The sequence below is a fragment of the Symsagittifera roscoffensis genome, chromosome 1 (assembly GCF_963678635.1).
Source record: "Symsagittifera roscoffensis chromosome 1, txSymRosc1.1, whole genome shotgun sequence".
Lineage (NCBI taxonomy): Eukaryota > Metazoa > Xenacoelomorpha > Acoela > Convolutidae > Symsagittifera > Symsagittifera roscoffensis.
In genome coordinates this window covers 5927842-5946818 of record NC_087062.1, presented here as the reverse complement: position 1 = coordinate 5946818, position 18977 = coordinate 5927842, and the positions used below count along the sequence as shown (strand labels likewise).

The 18977-nt window shown below is 34.6% G+C and overlaps 2 protein-coding genes across 3 annotated transcripts in view; both read right to left on the bottom strand.

The window, feature by feature from the left end:
• Nucleotides 1-18977, bottom strand: part of LOC134843901 (uncharacterized) — a 681357-nt gene that overhangs the window by 601263 nt on the left and 61117 nt on the right. The gene's annotated exons all lie outside the window — the stretch shown is intronic.
• On the bottom strand, nucleotides 4137-12448 carry LOC134853953 (E3 ubiquitin-protein ligase TRIM65-like). Of its 2 annotated transcripts, none has more exons than XM_063869974.1 (3): nucleotides 12121-12448; nucleotides 6572-7301; nucleotides 4137-4958 (listed from the first exon to the last, which is right to left on the bottom strand). In XM_063869974.1, the coding sequence occupies exons 1-3, from the start codon at nucleotides 12343-12345 to the stop codon at nucleotides 4246-4248; spliced, it is 1668 nt and encodes a 555-aa protein (XP_063726044.1). In that variant the 5' UTR covers nucleotides 12346-12448; the 3' UTR covers nucleotides 4137-4245. The 2 variants fall into 2 exon arrangements, with proteins under 2 accessions (XP_063726044.1, XP_063726052.1); XM_063869982.1 differs by having other exon boundaries at nucleotides 4137-4649.

The window sequence follows — 18977 nt, the reverse complement described above, 5'->3', positions numbered from 1 at the left end:
TACCCAACTTATTGATTTTGGGTTGACTTTAGTGCTTTTTGCTCGTACAGAAGTTCATTTTTTGCTGGTTGTAAGTGCAATAATTACATTCTGGACATACAATATTTCCTCGCACACAACTTTCGCGATGTCAAGCTGCATCAGCTCTCCTGTTTTTTTTCTCACAATCCGTGCCTTTCACTTTTTCCGTGCCTTTCACTCTTTTTTTTCTGCCAACAGTGCCAATATTGCCAACATTTCAATAATGAGGGCTTGTGGATCTTTTTTACACGAAAAAGTTTGTCAAGCAAAATGTCTGAGACTGACACTGATATGGTTTCATACTTCACAAGCCAAATGTTTGTTTCGGTCGGTGTTCTTCAAATGGCATGCAAATTGATTCAAAGTCGAAAATGGAGACATTTTTGAATAAAGTTTGTTCTTTGGTTTACTCAATATTTAGGCCATCCAGTTTTCAAATAACGTCTCTTTTTGAATATAAACATTTTTGGGGTAGTAGTTGCTTGTTGAAATTGTCTGCCTTGTGGAAAAATGTGTCGCAACTTGGGCATTAGAAGCATTTGAAAAAGTTGTCGATTTTTTTGACCTAAGTAATGTGATTGTTGTATCGAAGAAGCTTTATTGTACTCCTGTGTTTACCGATGTTTCTCCGAGAAAGATCAACCACAAAATCTCCATCTTCAGTGTCGATATTGTAGATATAAGTGTTTTTCTTTAGTAAATTTTCAACTGTTGGCATATCAATCTAAACGCCACGAAACTGTTTCAGATCGCAAATATTTTTTCATGAAACTCATTACAGGTTTTGGATGTGCATGTTTCAAGACTAGTTGTTCCATGAGAGTGAGCTACAAACGCTCGTAAAAAATACAAATTGTCAATGCACGGTTGTTTTGTGCTTTGATCCGAAATCAAACACTAAACACGGTTATCACTCAGGAGTGGTTGGAGAATCACTATATCGGGACATACCATGGGTACGTTTTTTAGCAAAGCCGCAACAATTGTTTTATGAGTGATCAACTGGATGTCAATTTGTATTTTGTCTCTCATTTGTACAAACTTTAATACGAAGCTTTAATACAAAGCCTCATTGATTTATCGAAGATTGTTTTATTTTCATAAGCGTAATAACATTAATCACCGGTTTATATGTTTTGAAACACAAATCCCATAGCAATGTTGATTTTTTCTGTACAATCAAGTTTTTCAAGGACCTGATCTTGTTTTTAATTAACTAGATCAGAAAGTAGTTTGGTAAGTTGAAAATTGAATACCCTGTAGCGTCCATTTTCCGGCTCGTATCTGTCAAGAAGTGTTGACAGGTATTCGACTCATCTAGTAGCTGATCACTGTTTTCCATATTTTCCAAGATTTAATTCAACTCAGCGAGAAAATGATCATTCTTTCAACCCGTGCTCTTTCTTGCAATGTCGTAGAAAAAAATATTAGCTTGGAAATTCTAATACGATACCAACTTGTTGAATTTGGGTTGACTTTAGTGCTTTTTGCTCGTACAGAAGTTCATTTTTTGCTGGTTGTAAGTGCAATAATTGCATTCTGGACATTCAATATTTCCTCGCACACAACTGTCGCGATGTCGAGCTGCATCAGCTCTCCTGTACTTTTTCTCACAATCCTTGCCTTTCATTTTTTCATTCCTGTTTAGTGGAAGCATTTGAAAACAATTGGAGATTTTGCACAAGCCAAAATTGAATAAAAGTAAAATGTCCCAAGAAAGTTAATAAGTTATTTTTACTAACTCTGAATTGTTCAGAACAATTGAAAATAATTTCAAATAGTAATACAAAGTAAGGAGCATTTGTTTTAACGTAGAAAAAAATCAGAATGAAATGAGTTTTTCTTTGCTATTGCCCAACCAGAACTGAATAATTTTTTAGAAACACTGATTGTTGGAGGTCAACTAATCAGAAATAAGAATTATTTAAAAGTGTGCTGTTTATTTATTACAAAAAAAAATTTAATCATTGTTCGAAAAATGTTTAACAAAAACATTTGAATTTCATCGAATTACTTCAAAAGAAAAAAAATTTCATTTGGTTTCTTATTGATGCAATACATGTTAATTCCTAATTTTTTATAAGTTTTTGGACGCTAATTAAAGGTCTAATTAGAGACAAACTCTCAATCAAAGAGCTTACTTCTGATTTTTTGGAAAGCTTTTTGCTGAAATATTTTTGACAAGAAAAGAAGTTTTATGTAGTCGAAAATTTAATGCTGATCAAAAAATCGTTGGATGATAAATTGAAGACTTATTTTATCCCCTACACGATCCTCAAATTTTTCAAAACTCCTAGCGAAATTCTTCAATCCTCCTTTTGTTGATAAAGGTTTTCAAAGTTCGAAATTCTGCAGGATCAGGTTAAGAATAAGATTTCCAGAGTTTTGCTTTGAATCTACACAAAAATCAACAATTTCTCATTCAATACAAAAAATTCAGCCGAAAAAAACCCGGCCAGTTAGATCAAACAGACTAGATCAGAAGATCAACAATAATATTTATATTTAGATTTAATCAGAGTCACAAGGTTTTGAACACATCAGGAAATAAATATGAAGCACAAAAAAAAACAAATTTCAAAGATCAAAACTAATTTGCATCGCATAAAGTTTTGGAATACTTGTACATTAAAGGTCCAAAATTTAAACACTTCTGTATATGGTTTCGACTGCAATTACATCGTTAACGGGAACGAATGACAAGCCGAAATGTTTTTAACATTCAGGCAAAGCTGATCATCGTCCATGTATTTGCTCGTAAACCCAGTTTAAGTACATTGCTTCTTACAGACTGGCCCAAGTGGCAAAAACTGAAATGAATTTTTGTTTCAGGCTGCTTTTTCTCAATGGCGTTCCAAATATGGGCTTCAAAATCCATCACTTCTTTTTTCCGGTTTGCTCTAAGCAGCCAATAAGTTTTCCATGTCTATCTCGAACCTTAGAGGGCAGAAGAGCTTAAGCCAAGGGCATCGGTGTTTTCGATCCCACCATAAACAGTATTAACTTGGTTGAAGTCATTTGGTACCACTGAAAACGTTCCGTCGCATCGACAAATTTCGAGCAGAGAAAGCAAATCGTGCGCAGGTAAAGTTGCAAACACCAACACTCGATTGTGCGGTTTCCCAGAATCAAAATAAAAGTACTTGTGACCACTGTGTGTGAAATTGAGAATTTCAGGTATTTCATCGGTGCTCTCAATGTTTATCGGTATTTGTCATTGTTTCTAAGGCTTACTGCCTGCTTCAGATGATAATTAATGGTCACTAGATAATAAACATTGGTTACTAATGATATTTTGATATTTGTATTAAAATTACGGTTTGCCCCTGGGATCTGGGAGTGGCCATTTTAAACGAGTTAAAACTCCAGCCTATTTTAGTATTTTGTTTTGTCATCACCACTGAAAATTTTAGAATTTTCAGATTTTGATTTCCGAAAAAATAGTTATTATCGAAACGTACGTACTATTTGCTAGAAATTATCGAAAATAGCGCCATAACCAGTAGAGTCATAACCATTTAAACACGGCCGTTCCTAGATACCTCAAAATTAACTCTCAGGATCATTAGGTATCAATGATTATCATCGAGTATACCAAAGCCTTGCTTGAGATAGTCTAACTGTCAATCCGATTAAGGTATACAGCACTTAAACATTTTTCGGATTTTTTTTGAATAAAGTTTTGGTCGTAACTGACGTGTACCATAGTATATATACGTCGCGCCATGCATGATACCATATTAACCATACGTTGCAAGCATCCAGTGTGACATATAAATTGACAGCAGCCCTGGTAAAAGTATCAATATTGTCTAATTTGAAGTCCCCCATAATAAAAAAAATGTGCAACCATACGTCGCGCCATGCATGGAAAATGTGTTATTTTAACATAAAAATACGTCGGCAGGTTTTCATGGCTTCGATGGAACCATGCATGGTGCGACGTATGGTTGCACATTTTGGTCAACCCGGGACAGTAATAATGATGAATGGCTATCGTTCATTCGTTTTGGGTCTAAATTTTAGTGGAAACAATCAAGAAAAAAAATTTTGAAAGGTTTTCTGTATGAACTATAATCAATTAATATTGGTTAAGAAAAAAATTTGACATTGGTTTTCTAAAAACATGATATTTATAATCGATTATAATCAATTTGAAGATATTTACTGTAGAAACTAAAATATTGTAATTGTTGCAGAATAGGACTATTATAATCGCTTTTTTCATAGGTTTGCTAATAGTTTCACCATAAATGTTTTTTCCGCGAAAACGTTTTTTCCGCACATGCAAAAAATAAGATCTGTTCCTAAAGCGCATTCGAATAAAATGTTTTTGTTGCCGTAACAACTCATAAACGGGATCTGCATTGGGAGTAATGTAGTCCCATTCACCACATTCTTCAAGTTCATTTCATAAACATAAGACCTATTGGATAAATGATCTTCGTAACTGTCACTAGTAAATAAATATCCTTGCCCACTTTTTTCGTCATCTCTCGCTATCCAGAATAGTCTATTGAAAAATGCCATTTGACCCAACTGAATTGATTCGAACTTGGCTCTAGATCCAGACTGGCTGAGGTCAACTATTGCTATTTTGTTTCCACTTATCCCCAGTAACAAATATTCTGTTCCACACAAAAAACTGAAGTTGTTATCACTTGCAACTACAAGCTGAAGAGTTCTTTTGTGAATTTCATTTTCGTACACATGCACACATTTGTACCGACCTGATTGCCACACAACCAGTAATAACATGTTTTCATGAGCGTGAATTTTCATGAGCAAAGAAAAATCTGCTTTTGAATTAGTTATATTTCTCACTACTATCCCAGTTTCTCTGTTAACCACACTCACTAATCTCTTTCTATCTCTAACGTAATAGACATACAGAGTGCCACTTCCACTCAAGGCCAGTCCTCCAATAATCTCTGCGGCTGTACAAACATTTTCAGTTTGATTTTAATGAGATAAATGTTTCCGCGACTTTTGAAGAAAGTGACGGAATATTTGTGCTCTGGGTGGTTTTTTTCCCCACAAAAATGTCAACTTTTTATTATTCTGATGGGTACTGTTAAGTGAGCTCAAATTAAAAACTAATCACCTGTTTTTTTTTCAAGTTATGGGGGTTTAAAGATTGCCAATTTGGCCAATTTGGGACAATTACCGAGCGATAAATTTCGTGGTATTAATGCGTGAGCAGAGATTTGAACAGTGTTGGAAATTGCTCCAAACTAATTCAAGGCTTGCTGATTGGACAAAACCAAAACTCTGCTACATTCAAAAACTCTTATTTTGTACTTTACATAGGGAACGGTTTTCACAAAAAAAAAACTAAAAAAACTTAAACTTTTTCATTTTTTATTGAAAAATTCATCAATGTTTTTAAAAATGAGCAATACTTCTTACAGTTTAAAAAATATCAGAGAAGTCAAGGCTTTGGCTGGATGCGAGCAGTCTTGTTTTTCCAACCTTCGAATAAAGTGAGGAATAAATATGCTTGAGTTGGTTTTTTTATTCAGACGAATTTTATAAAAAGTCGATTCCGTATGTGTATCGGTTAGCAATTTTCGGCTTGCCAAGGAGGTATGCTTTCGACAAACCTTAAAAAGAATTGGAAACGATCACTTGCGAGTTGAAAGTTTTAACGCGCGAATTCATAAGGCGAATTATCCCGCACTTGTTCCAAACTGAATTGAGGCTAACTAATAAACCATTTTAATTTAGACACAAACTCTTGTTGCTGGCTGTTCAAAATTTGTAATTCACCAAAAATTTTGCACTGCCAATATTCAACATAACGCGCTATAACTTATCAGTTTGACTCAATTCAGCTTAAAACAATTATGAATGCGGTTCAATTCGCTTTAATAATTCGCGCGCTCACACTATCAACTAACAATCGAGTAGTGCCTACTAATTTTAGGCTAGCCGCAATTTTTGGCTAGCCACGAAAAACTGCTGATCGATACACATACGCAGTCAACTTTTTGTAAAATTGGTTCGAACAAAAAACCGCGCCAAGCATGTATTCCTCACTTTCTTCGAAAGTCGGTTTGGAACAATTTCTAACACGGATCAATCTCTGCTTACGCGTTCATACCATGAAGTATATCGCGCGTAATTATCCCAGGTTGACCAAACTAGCAATTTTCAAGCTCCTTTAGCTTTAAGAAATACGATCACAGAAAAAAATTACTTTAATATTAAACTCGCGGCAAAAATTTTTTCTGATGGCTTAAAAACCTTTGGTGAAAAATGCTTCGTTAAAAAGTTGAAAATTGACTGAATAAAAGCAACTACCACAGGCGTAAATATTCTGCACTTTCTTCGAAAGTCGGAACAACAATACTTTTTGAGGTGCTCAAAAATAAGTTTAGATGCTAACAGAACATCTTAATTATTTATAACTCTTATATACCCGGGTTGAAGTTGCAACATGAATGATACCTCGATGCAAAAAAAATGAAAGATCTATGATAATTTTCTAAAATGCAATGCAACTTCAACCCGAGTAGCCTTATGATAACTCTTGCATAACCCTTATTACCTTGTATTCTAAATTCCGTTTCCTTTTGAATCGAGTTGTGGTTGATTCTGAATACTTTGATGATTTGTTCACTTAGGACAAACAATTTCTGATTCACGGGACAAAAAACAGAAAAGTCAACACGGCCAACGTTGCTGAAGGTGTTTAAAATTCGCATATCTTTCCATTCTCGTCGAGTTTGATCTACATTTTCAATCAGTTGAAAACTACCGCACGCTGTGTCCTCGAGGAAATAATCCTTTGCAGTTTTGAGACAACTTTTCACTTGTTTGCTTGACGCAATTATTGAACAAGCTCTATCTTCAATCCGCCCAATTAATTGTTCATGCTTTTCCAACTCTTCCAAAGTATTTTGCTTGAACATTTTAAAGTCTTCAGTGTTTTCACATTTGCGCAAATCCTTTTTAGATGTTACTAACTGGTCTATTTGTTCCATTAGAGACAGTGTATCTTCATTGAGGTTGACAGATTCGGTGACCAAGTTTCTGCTCTTATCTTGACATTCCTCTATATTTTTCCAATTGCTTTCTAGGTCTTCAAATTGTTTGCTCAGGACGGTTTTCAACGGAACAACTTGATGACCGACATGATCATCTATCCAGCAGTCTTCGCAAATTTCTCTAAAACAACCGAGGTTGTTGCAGAAAAACTTCAGGGGTTTCTTGTGGATTAAGCAGACATTTTGAATACTTGTTCGCCTCTCCATCAATGTTGCCGTCGGTTTCAAATCCTGAAAAAAAATATATCTAAGTTTAGTCGACCTTTTTCTGCAATTGCATTGCTTCGTTTTCAAAAAAATTATGAAAATATTTTGCACATAACTACAAATACAAGTAGTTCGTATCAGGGGCGAGCTTTCAAATTCCTGGCTGCCCTTTAACAAATATCGAGTAGTTTTGCTTTTAAATGAAACGTTAAAATTTAAAAATGAATTGCACAGCTCGTATCTGGGCTAAACTACGAACTTTCCGACTGCGTTTGAATTTCTATGGAGTAATTTAAAATGACTAATTGATTCAATTTCAAAAACACTGACAAAGTTTTTTGTATGTTTTTTTTTGTAAATCATCTCCCCAAACGGCATGTGAAAAACAAAATGAAATGTTTTGCAATTAGCAAAGTTTTAGATAGACTAAAGAGCTTGCCTCAAACATAATTGGAACTGTTTCTATTATGGATAAAATCTTCCGTGCGCGTTAGAAGCACGATTTGAATCGCGCATTTATTTTTCCCAAATTGACAAAATTTAAACATCCATAACTTCACAAAAAACGATAACAGGTGAAATAACTTACTGAGTTTGAGCTCAAAATAACAATACTTTTCGAATAATATTTAAAATTTCCCTCAAAAATTACTAGTTGAAGAGTCGAAAAATTTTTGGAAAAAAAAACACGGCGAGCACAAATATTCCGTGGTTTTCTTCGAAAACCGAAACAACCAGACTGCTCGTATAGCAGGGTGAAGCCCTGAATGATCCGACTGCACTTCAAGGATCATTCAGGAAAAATTTGGATAAATAATTTTCGATATACTCGAAAAATGATTGTTTTTCTTCTTTTTATCCCCCACACGCTATATAAACACAAAAGATGCATTTAGCGTCTCATATTGTTTTAATAAGATTAAATTGTTCGCCTCATTTCAATTTTGAACGCAATAAACTGCCGTTTTTGTGTGTTATACGACCGCAATATATATGACAAATTAGCCAAATTAGCCCTTTGCACTTATCAAACCCCCATAACTTAACAAAAAACGATCACAGGTAAAATATGTTTAGACTTGATCTCAAGAAAAAATATCTCGGATGGTGTCAAAATTTTTGCCAAAAAAGTCAAAAATTGATGAAATAAAAAAAACAAGCACAAATATTCCGCATTTTCTTCAAAATTCGGAACAAAGATGACAATTTCAATGAAAAAGTTTCATCTTTTTTTTTGCACGAAGACAAGTACAAAATGATATGTCTCAATTATCAACTTGTTATTTGGTTCAATAAGGTTGCCGAAGTTCTGCTCGAAAAAAACTGAGCCAGCCTGAAAATTTTGGTACGCACTCAGACAACTTGAAAAATGTCAGTGAAGTCGACGAAATAACAAAACTATCTACTTCGTTAAATTTTTCAATTTTTGTTTCGGACAAAAAACAGAGAATCAACACGGCCAACGTTGCTGAAGGTGTTTAAAATTCGCATATCTCTCCATTCTCTTCGAGTTTGATCTACATTTTCAATCAGTTGAAAACTAACGCACGCTGTGTTCTCGAGAAAATAATCCTTTGCAGTTTTGAGAGAACTTTTCACTTGTTTGCTTGACGCAATTATTGAACAAGCTCTGTCTTCAATCCGTCCAACTAATTGTTCATGCTTTTCCAAGTCTTCCAAAGTATTTTGCTTGAACATTTTTAAGTCTTCAGTGTTTTCACATTTGCGCAAATCTTTTTTAGATGTTACTAACTGGTCTATTTGTTCCATTAGAGACAGTGTATCTTCATTGAGGTTGACAGATTCGGTGACCAAGTTTCTGCTCTTATCTTGACATTCCTCTATATTTTTCCAATCGCTTTCTAGGTCTTCAAATTTTTTGCTCAGGACGCTTTTCAACGGAACAACTTGATGACCGACATGATCATCTATCCAGCAGTCTTCGCAAATTTCTCTAAAACAACCGAGGTTGTTGCAGAAAATTTTCAGGGGTTCTTGTGGATTAAGCAGACATTTTGAATACTTGTTCGCCTCTCCATTAATGTTGCCGTCGGCTTCAAATCCTGAAAAAAATTTATCTAAGTTTAATCGACCTTTTTCTGCAATTGCATTGCTTCGTTTTCAAAAAAATTATGACAATATTTTGCCCATAACAAAAATTAAAAATAATATTCGTATCAGGGGCGAGCTTTAACATTCCTGGCTGCCCTTTAATAAATATCGAGTAGTTTTGCTTTTAAATGAAACGTTAAAATTTAAAAATGAATTGCACAGCTCGTATCTGGGCTAAACTACGAACTTTCCGACTGCGTTTGAATTTCTATGGAGTAATTTAAAATGACTAATTGATTCAATTTCGAAAACACTGACAAAGTTTTTTGTATGTTTTTTTTTGTAAATCATCTCCCCAAACGGCATGTGAAAAACAAAATGAAATGTTTTGCAATTAGCAAAGTTTTAGATAGACTAAAGAGCTTGCCTCAAACATAATTGGAACTGTTTCTATTATGGATTAAATCTTCCGTACGCGTTAGTAGCACGATTTGAATCGCGCGTTAATTTTCCCAAATTGACAATATTTAAACATCCATAACTTCACAAAAAACGATAACAGGTGAAATAACTTATTGAGTTTGAGCTCAAAATAACAATACTTTTCGAATAATATTTAAAATTTCCCTCAAAAATTACTAGTTGAAGAGTCGAAAATTAATTGGAGAAAAAAAAAACACGGCGAGCACAAATATTCCGTCGTTTTCTTCGAAAACCGAAACAACCAGACTGCTCGTATAGCAGGGTGAAGCCCTGAATGATCCGACTGCACTTCAAGGATCATTCAGGAAAAGTTTGGATAAATAATTTTCGATATACTCGAAAAATGATTGCTTTTCTTCTTTTTATCCCCCACACGTTATATAAACACAAAAGATGTATTTAGCGTCTCATATTGTTTTAATAAGATTAAATTGTTCACCTCATTTCAATTTTGAACGCAATAAACTGCCGTTTTTGTGTATTATACGACCGCAATATATATGACAAATTAGCCAAATTAGCCCTTTGCACTTATCAAACCCCCATAACTTAACAAAAAACGATCACAGGTAAAACATGTTTAGACTTGATCTCAAGAAAAAATATCTCGGATGGTGTCAAAATTTTCGCCAAAAAAGTTCAATTAAAAAGTCAAAAATTGATGAAATAAAAAAAACAAGCACAAATATTCCGCATTTTCTTCAAAATTCGGAACAAAGATGACAATTTCAATGAAAAAGTTTCATCTTTTTTTGCACGAAGACAAGTACAAAATGATATGTCTCAATTATCAACTTGTTATTTGGTTCAATAAGGTTGCCGAAGTTCTGCTCGAAAAAAACTGAGCCAGCCTGAAAATTTTGGTACGCACTCAGACAACTGGAAAAATGTCAGTGAAGTCGACGAAATAACAAAACTATCTACTTCGTTAAATTTTTCAATTTTTGTATTTGGCAAAAAAATTGTCATATAACTAACTTTTTTTTCCATTTTCAGATAAATTTTCAATGAAACTTAAAAACAATGAAAAAAATAGAAAAAAATGAGACAAGGGTTAGTTTTGTAATCCGCTGTTATTTACAGGGCCAAGTCAGTTTTTAAGACTGAAATAAAATCGTTCACGTTTTTCTTGCTGTTCGTTTTTGCAATTGGTGAGCGTAACATGCCTTCCTTTGAGCAAACGAAACTGAATTGAACTTTGAGAAAGGATATTTTCAAATATGGATCACAGATGAAAATTCTTTAAAAATTTGAATCCAGCATTACAACTTTTGGACTGTTTGAAAAACGATCTTTATAACTTGCTGGTGAGCGAAAAATTCGAAAAATGTCTGGACTAAAAATGATTTTGAGTACAACTATTCCAACACCTACCACGCGTTTCTGCTGTTTATACCTTTTTGAAAATTGTTTTTAAATTACTATGAGAAGTTATCACTATACATGACAGCTGTGTTTTGAAATGATTGTTGTTTTGAAATGATTATTTGCAGAAAATGGTTTCATAAATATTTAAACACATTCCTAAGTTTTTTGAGGACACATAGAAGATTCTTGAGGAATTATGCTGATGCTCGAATTTGAAAAGAGGTTCGAAGCAGGACTTTACTTTTAAAATGGCGTTTCGCAATATATAACGTAATCAAACTTCTCAAAAGCTCATACTATTTTTTATGTCATTTGTGAAATTGATACAGAAAAAAGTTTTTTCCTCGAGGAGGGGGGATGTGCTATTGCTATGGCAGTAGCCAAATATTCTGTAATGTTATTGTTCGCAATATGATGAAAGGCCGGCCAAGGTCAAGGTCACGGTCAGGCGCGGAGCTCAATCTAAGAGACCACATATAAAACGGACATTTGGTTCTTACTGAGATCATAGAACATCAGAAGCCCCTCCCCATTTTCTATAGTCGAACAACCAGTCTGCTATTCAGGAATAAGGGAGAAACAACTTAATCGGCTTTAAAAGCTTAAGAAAAAATTTAGGCCCTTTAAATTCCAAATACCCCCCCCCCCTCCCCACCTCCCACGACCATCAATTTTATGGTGTAACGAGTGGTTTTACAAGGTTAAATATTAAGATCAAATGTGTTTGGCACATCCTAAGTAGTCCGCATGTCAATTTTCATAATGATCGGACAATGTGAACAGTAACTTTACAAGTAAAAAATTGCAGGTGGGGGTGAAGGAAAAAGAGCCGAAAAAGAGCCGAAAAAGAGCCAAAATTTAATTAAAAAAATTAACTTCAAGGTCAAAGTCGAAACGATATTGCTAAGATAGTTGGCTTTATAACTTGGAAACGTCTCACCTCAATTGCAGACTTTAAGTCGTAGTTCACAGATAAATCGGCTTCATCGCGAATGGCTTCGTCTATCGGCTTTCTGCACCTAGCACAGCGTCTAGGTGTGCTAGATAGCACTCGTTCTATACACGTCTTCGGCGTCGAACAAAATGAGTGTCCGCAATGGAGACTTTTCGGGTTTTGTAGCGGCTCAAGACAGATACAACAGTCAGACCAATTGATTTTGCTCATTTTGTTTGAGATTCTGAGTCAAAACAAGAACTCAAAAATTGTCAAATTAACTCGAAACGATCAGTATGTCATTTCAACAGAACCAAATCAAGAATAATCATGTTGATTGTATTTCGACTGAATGTTTAGATTTTCAAAAGGAGGGCAAATAATAATCAGATGACTAGAGTTCAGCTCTAAGCCGAGCTCAGAATTTTGCATTGCTGAGCACAATTTGCTAATTGACCATCAAATATTACATGGTAACTTCAGAAGTTTGAAACTCTGGAATGCGAATGAATGCCTGATTTTTGTGCAATCATCAAAATTTTGTCAAAGGATATCCGAACAGAAGTCCAACAATTTATGACATTTGAAAACTATTTATAATATTATGTTGCAACACAATTTCAACAAAGTCTTGTGACGAACATTTCAAAATCAACGCTTCAAAATCAAGAAATTGATTAAAGAATTTAATAAGAGTAGTCAGGGGCGGATTTAGAGGGGGGGGGGGGGCGGACGCCATCTTCCCTTCAGGGATTCGACCTCCTGCCGACCCAAAGGGTCCCCCTTGGTACTTTTTAAGAAATTAATTTTTGGCAGATCGACCCTAAAATTTGTCTAAAGGCGCCTTCGACGACAATATATACTCATTTTGAGGGGAAGCGCGCGGCAAAAAAAACGCAAGCTATTTTTTTGTCAAAATTTTCTAAAAAGTGCCCTAAAAACGGCTTTTTTGACCTTTTTTTCAAAAATTTGCCTGCGGCGCAGAAAATTGGGCCAAAACAGCGTTTTTTAGTGGTTTAGGAGAGCTCGGAAAATCTATTTGGTCCATCTAAAAAAAAGTCGTCAAAATTTTCGAAAATTTTTTGAAAATCCGCCCCCCCCCCCACTCGAGAAAATCCTAGATCCGCCCCTGGGAGTAGTGTTAAAAAATCAGGATTGAGTGGTTTTTGAGCTAATAAAAGATCACCATCAGATTTATTTCAATTTTGAAAATTTTTAATGACGTTGCAATAGCACCACACTTGCTCTTTTTTCATTCAGTACACACGCCGTCTTACAATAAAAACCTGTCTTTTCTTTACAGTGTAATTTTAATATAATACGGTGAGCAATAGCGTGCAGAGGGGGAAAGCGGGGGGGGGGGGGTGGGGGTCGACCGTTCCTTCTTTTCAATTTTGGTTGCCAAATTTTTCCAAAGTATCCCCCTTTGGTATAATTTTGCGAGATCCGTTTTCGGCCGGCCAACAACAGAAATATAACTAGTTTTGAGGGGAGAGCGGGCGCCGAAAAAACACAAAGTTTTGGTCAAATTTACCAAAAAGTGCCCAAAAACTCCTTTTGGCCAGTTTTTTTTAAACAATTAGCAGAAAATTTCTGACAAAATAGGGTCCTTAGAGTAATTTCAGAGAGCTCGGAAAATCAAATTGGTCGACCTAACAAAACAAAAAGGTCGATAAGTGTTCATTTTTTTTTCAAAATGCGCCCTGTCCTCCCCCTAGGAAAATTTCGGAGAAAACAGTGCTTTGTTGAGGGCTATAATGGGAAACGGCCAATTTTTTATAACTTATTTTATAATTGAATTTTTTGCTCATTTTCCAGCCAGAATAACTATTGTGACTCCGAATCTTGAAAGGTTGGGCTATCTCAGCGTCACTATAGTGCTACTCGCTACATGTAGACAGCATCTCAATTGAAAATAGAGTGACATAATTTGGTGACTTTTTTTTGTTCCGGCCATTAGAAAAATGGGGAAGCACTTTGTATTGGGGTGTGTTTTTGTTCTTTTTTCTTTTTTTTTCCACAGAAGATCAGGTAATACAAATAATAATCGGAATGGGTCGATTGATATACCAAATTTTTGATATTTTTTACAGATTTTTGCTTAAAATATTGTGGAAGAAATCATATTATAGCTCATGCACAGCTAATAAAAAAATCTACGGTCAAGTTTTCATCGGCTCTCGCGAACCTTTTTTGATCAAAAAAATTGCGCAAACTGTGTCAACATGCGTGAAGAAGTTCTGTTTCCTTAACAATGTGAAGCAGATCTGAGTATCGAATCCATCTTGAAAAGTGCCGTCAGAAATTTTACAAAACTAGCGGAATAGCAGACGGTAATTTCATTCAAACAATAGTGGGCAATAAATGAAAGGTTGATCTAACAAAGCCATTAACTAAAAGACATATCATTTCTACATATGACTAGCAAGGCAGGTTCCAAACCTTCTTAAACTAAATCTTACTCATTTTGGAGGAACAGGAAAGAAGTGGAAAACCACTAAGTTATGGCAATTCTGGCGCTTAGTATAAGGGCCCTCAATAAAATCAACGAGCAGCATTTATCTAACGGATGCTTTTTACAAACTGTGGCATTGGCGCAAAACCAAAAAATTCAAAAGGCATGAATCAGTTTTCTTGCATCAAAAACACCGAGGGGCCAAAAGCTCAAAAAAAGGACGCAAAGTTTGACGTCCTTCCTAGTTTTTTTTCGACTTCATTTAGAAGCAGCCAGAGCTCATAACTCATCATAATGTTCTTGTCCAGAGAAAACATTAAGGAGGAAGTCTTTGCTCTTTTTGAATTTGACAAAAACTCAAAAGTTTCAAATTTTCGCCAAGTGAAGACAAGTTTGCCCAAGATTCATTTACCGGCTAGCTCAGACAATTTGGTAACCTTACACAGCGCAAATGACAAAATGGCCCTGCTGAGGCCTGTCCATTTTTGCAATTATCCTACATTTGGAATTAATTTTAAAAAAAATCTCTATAAAAGTGAAAAGTGGTCACAACAAGTTTAGCCCTTCCTAATTATTTTAAACGAACTAAAAATCACATCGACAATTTTTGAACAAGAACTCTTCAGTCTTATTTTACCACTAAAAAAGTGAATTGGTAGACGATCAGGACCGCTGGGTAGTGGAAATATTGCTTCGTTGAACAATGAGTAGGCTTTTAGCCAGACAACTAACTGGTGTGATCTACAGTGCTGATTTAAATTAACCGGACGAAATAAACAAAACTCAAATTTTCAAACGCATTTTTCTCAAATTGGGTTATGATAAGAAAAAAATGAAGAGAACAAAAGAGGCTAAGAATTTCATCAAAAATAATACAATGCAATTGTTTCTCCGAAATTCTCAACTAAAATGTTACCCCAAAAATGGGTCATTTTGGCTTTTTTCAATTAATCAAAAATTACGCTGAAACTACTTTGTTAATTGATGAGAAGTATGTATTACAAGAAACCTCCTTACACAGTCCAACAAAGTTTTTAGAGCTTGAATCTTCAAAAACCTGAATAAAAGAAAATATTTTTAGCGTGACAGTCAAGAAACGTGAATTTTACTGGATAAAACCCAAAATCTTTGCTTAAAAATAAATTTAAAACAATTTACTCAAGATTTTGGAGATACAAACTGCCTGGAATTTTGTTACGCTGTAAAAGAGGCTTCTTGTGATATACATAAATCTCATCAATTAACAAAGTAATTTCAGCATAATTTTTGATTAATTGAAAAAGCCAAAAAGACCCATTTTCGGGGTAAAATTTTTGGTTGAAAATTTTGGAGAAAAAATTGTATCTTATTATTTTTGATGAAAATCTAAGCAACTTATGTTCTTTTCACTCTTTGTCTTTTCATAACACATTTTTAGAAAAACGCGTTTGAAATTTCAAAATTTATTCGTTTCGTCCGGTTAATAAACCATTGCAGCCGATACTTTAGCGGATGAGCGAAGAAACTAACCAAAATTTCAAATGCATCTAATGCTCACGCAAGCGTAAATCAGTATTAAAAAAATAACTAAGGATGTTTTATGGTAATTTATCGACCATCCGTAGCAAACCTAAAAAATTAGCCGGTTGGTGTTCACATTTAACATCCGGGTAGACTCCGCGAGCCCAGTCAGTTTCCTGAAGACGAATGTTATGCACTAACCAGAGTTAAGAAACTGCTACATCGTAATGTTTCCAATGGATCAAAGAGCGAAGGATTTGTATTTTGGATTTACAGACACGGCCATCAATATCATCGGCAGGGTAATAATCCCCATATTCTCCAACGGATGATACAACAAAAGCTGACCTGTCTCCTTAACAGACGACCACAGAAAAAAAATTGTGAAAGAACAATTTGCCAAAGGTGGGAGTTGAAGTCGCTCAGAAGAGTTGCCCTTATCACATCTCCCAAAAACCTAGGAATTCAGTTAATTATTTTCAACCCTTCACAAAAAACGAGACAGAAAGGGTTTTCTACGAAGATAAAAACATTCTTTCAGATAAAAATAATCAAGAATCAATTATCAATTGAAAATATTTCTCTTTCACGAACCAATCAAACCAATTCAACTTAAGTGGAGAAGAGTACCTGTACATTTACTAAGCTCAAGTAAAAAAGAATTGCTTAGACTGAAATCCGAGGGACAAATCAAAAAACTTGAAAGTTATGTTCAAGACTGTTTTAATGACAATCGCAGTTTGACAATTCGATTAAAATAGCGCTAGACTCAAAGTTTATAAATAACAAATAAACAAGAACAAATGCGAAATGCCAAACATTCATGAACTTGTTGACAACGTCAGGGCCCTTGTTTCTGAAATATTCATCGGAAAGGTTTGGTTTAACAAAATTGATTTAGAAACCGAATTTAACCATTTAGCTTTAGACGATTTTACTAGCAAACAAGGCAACATTAACATATAGCAAAATTTTATGTTAGCATATTCCAAAATGACTTTTAACTAGTTTTTGTAGTTTAGGAGATATGCCCAACGATTTTCAAAGAGTGATGGAATCTATAATTTCTTGTACAATTTTTTATTGTGACGATTATTTAAATTCATTCAAAGGAGATATTTCTGAACATAAACAAATTAATTGTATATAAAATTTATCGACAGTTGACAGTTATAGTTTCGCCGTCAAATGGCCAAACATTACAATTAAAAAAAAACAAAAAAATCGAGTGACTTGAGTTTTAAATAACAGACACAGGAGTATCTCCTTTAATAGACAAAACTTATTCCATCAAAAGTATCCCTCTTACCAAAAACTTGAAAGAATTACGATCCATTTTTTGTTCTTAAACCAACACTTGAAATTTTTTCTAAGTTTCGCAACCTTGGGCAGCGCCTTAAGATTTTTTTGATTAGAAAACCAATAGTCTAATAGAACAAAAACCACACATCGCTTTCCAAAATCTCAAACAAGAAATCATGCTCTAACTTAAAAAACAAATTTTTACGTAAAACTCCAAGCACGGATTAATTCAGAGGCTTCATATCGTGGACTCGGCGATTCATCAGAGCAACTCTACGGGAATGACTGGAAAACAGTCTCATTTACATTTAGATTTTTATACCCTCATAAATGAAAGTACTCGACTAACGAATAAGAACTACTGGGGGTAGTATGGGCCGTTAAACATTACAAAAATTATCTGTATATTTCACAATTCGAAGTCAATAAAGATGATATAGCCTCAATTTTTGCATTTTCTACTAATTACAGCAACAAAATTTCTCATTGCAGACTTACACATTGGGCAGATAGACTTCTACCGTTCAATTTCTCAGTTGAGCACGTAGCGGGTACTTTTGGGGTTTTACAAATTTAATTGCAATAGTTCCTCCGAATAAAGCCACCCCGATTTCAAACTACAATGAAGAGTTTGTTGTAGCATTGTTTTCAAAAATCATTCAATCATGATTTCCATCAGATAAAAATTTACCGTTCAATTGCAACGTAGTTGCCTCTAATTTGGAAAAATCCAAATTTGCTCTAATACGTAAAAAGTTATCGCATCAATCTTAAATTACATTATTTTCCGTCTCCACACTTGCAATTTCAAACACAGTTGATCAGAGTTTTGTTCATCAAAATGCATTCGCTCGGGTTATACCGATACTGATACTTCAAAAATTTTAATTTCTAATTCTGAAATGTTTTAATTCTTATCTTTGAATCCTAAATTTTTTGAGTTTGACCCTTTTGTATTGATTGTATAAATTCTGTGAACATGTCTATTATCAAAGTTGTAATTATTCTTTCTACATCCGACGAAAACATTTCTATTACCAAAGACCGTTTAAACACAACCCATCTCTCCTTAGTCAAAAAGTACCTTGATTCCCTAAAATTGCACAATAAACCACATGACATTAGCACTTTGTTCAGTAGGAAAATACTCAGATTAATTACAGAAGAAGATGAACTGTTTTACCTTTTTTGAGAGCTCTCCAGGGAAAAACTAGATCTGAGTAATTGCACCTACAAGGCAATTTACCATCATTACATTAAAAACTTACATGAATCCGAAGGATTGCTTTAAGTGGACAGCGAATTATTAATCATTTCCGCGTTAAAAATTGCAGTTATGTGAAATTTTGCATGAAACTCACCTAGGAGAGTTTGGGATGAAATTTTTAGCCAATTACATTTGCAGGCCTCATATTTGTGGACAAATCCATTACCTTGGTATCAATTGTACTCATTGTACGAAAGCGGGTAAGAGTACTGAAACCTTAACCCCAAACAATTCAGTCGGAAAATTACCAGAACTTTCACATATCAATGAAGAAATAATCTAGTCTTTGCAGACCCACTAGAGATTTCCTTTTGGACAAAAAGTTTTCTTTTACTTCGC

Bases quoted from the DNA above. Each gene is read 5' to 3' on its own strand.
- LOC134853953 (XM_063869974.1), bottom strand. From the start codon at position 12,345: ATGAGCAAAATCAATTGGTCTGACTGTTGTATCTGTCTTGAGCCGCTA. The intron at 7,302-12,120 runs GTGAGACGTTTC...ATTTTTTTTCAG, and splicing joins ACTTAAAGTCTGCAATTGAG to GATTTGAAACCGACGGCAAC. The intron at 4,959-6,571 runs GTAATAAGGGTT...ATGTTTGTACAG, and splicing joins AACGGAATTTAGAATACAAG to CCGCAGAGATTATTGGAGGA.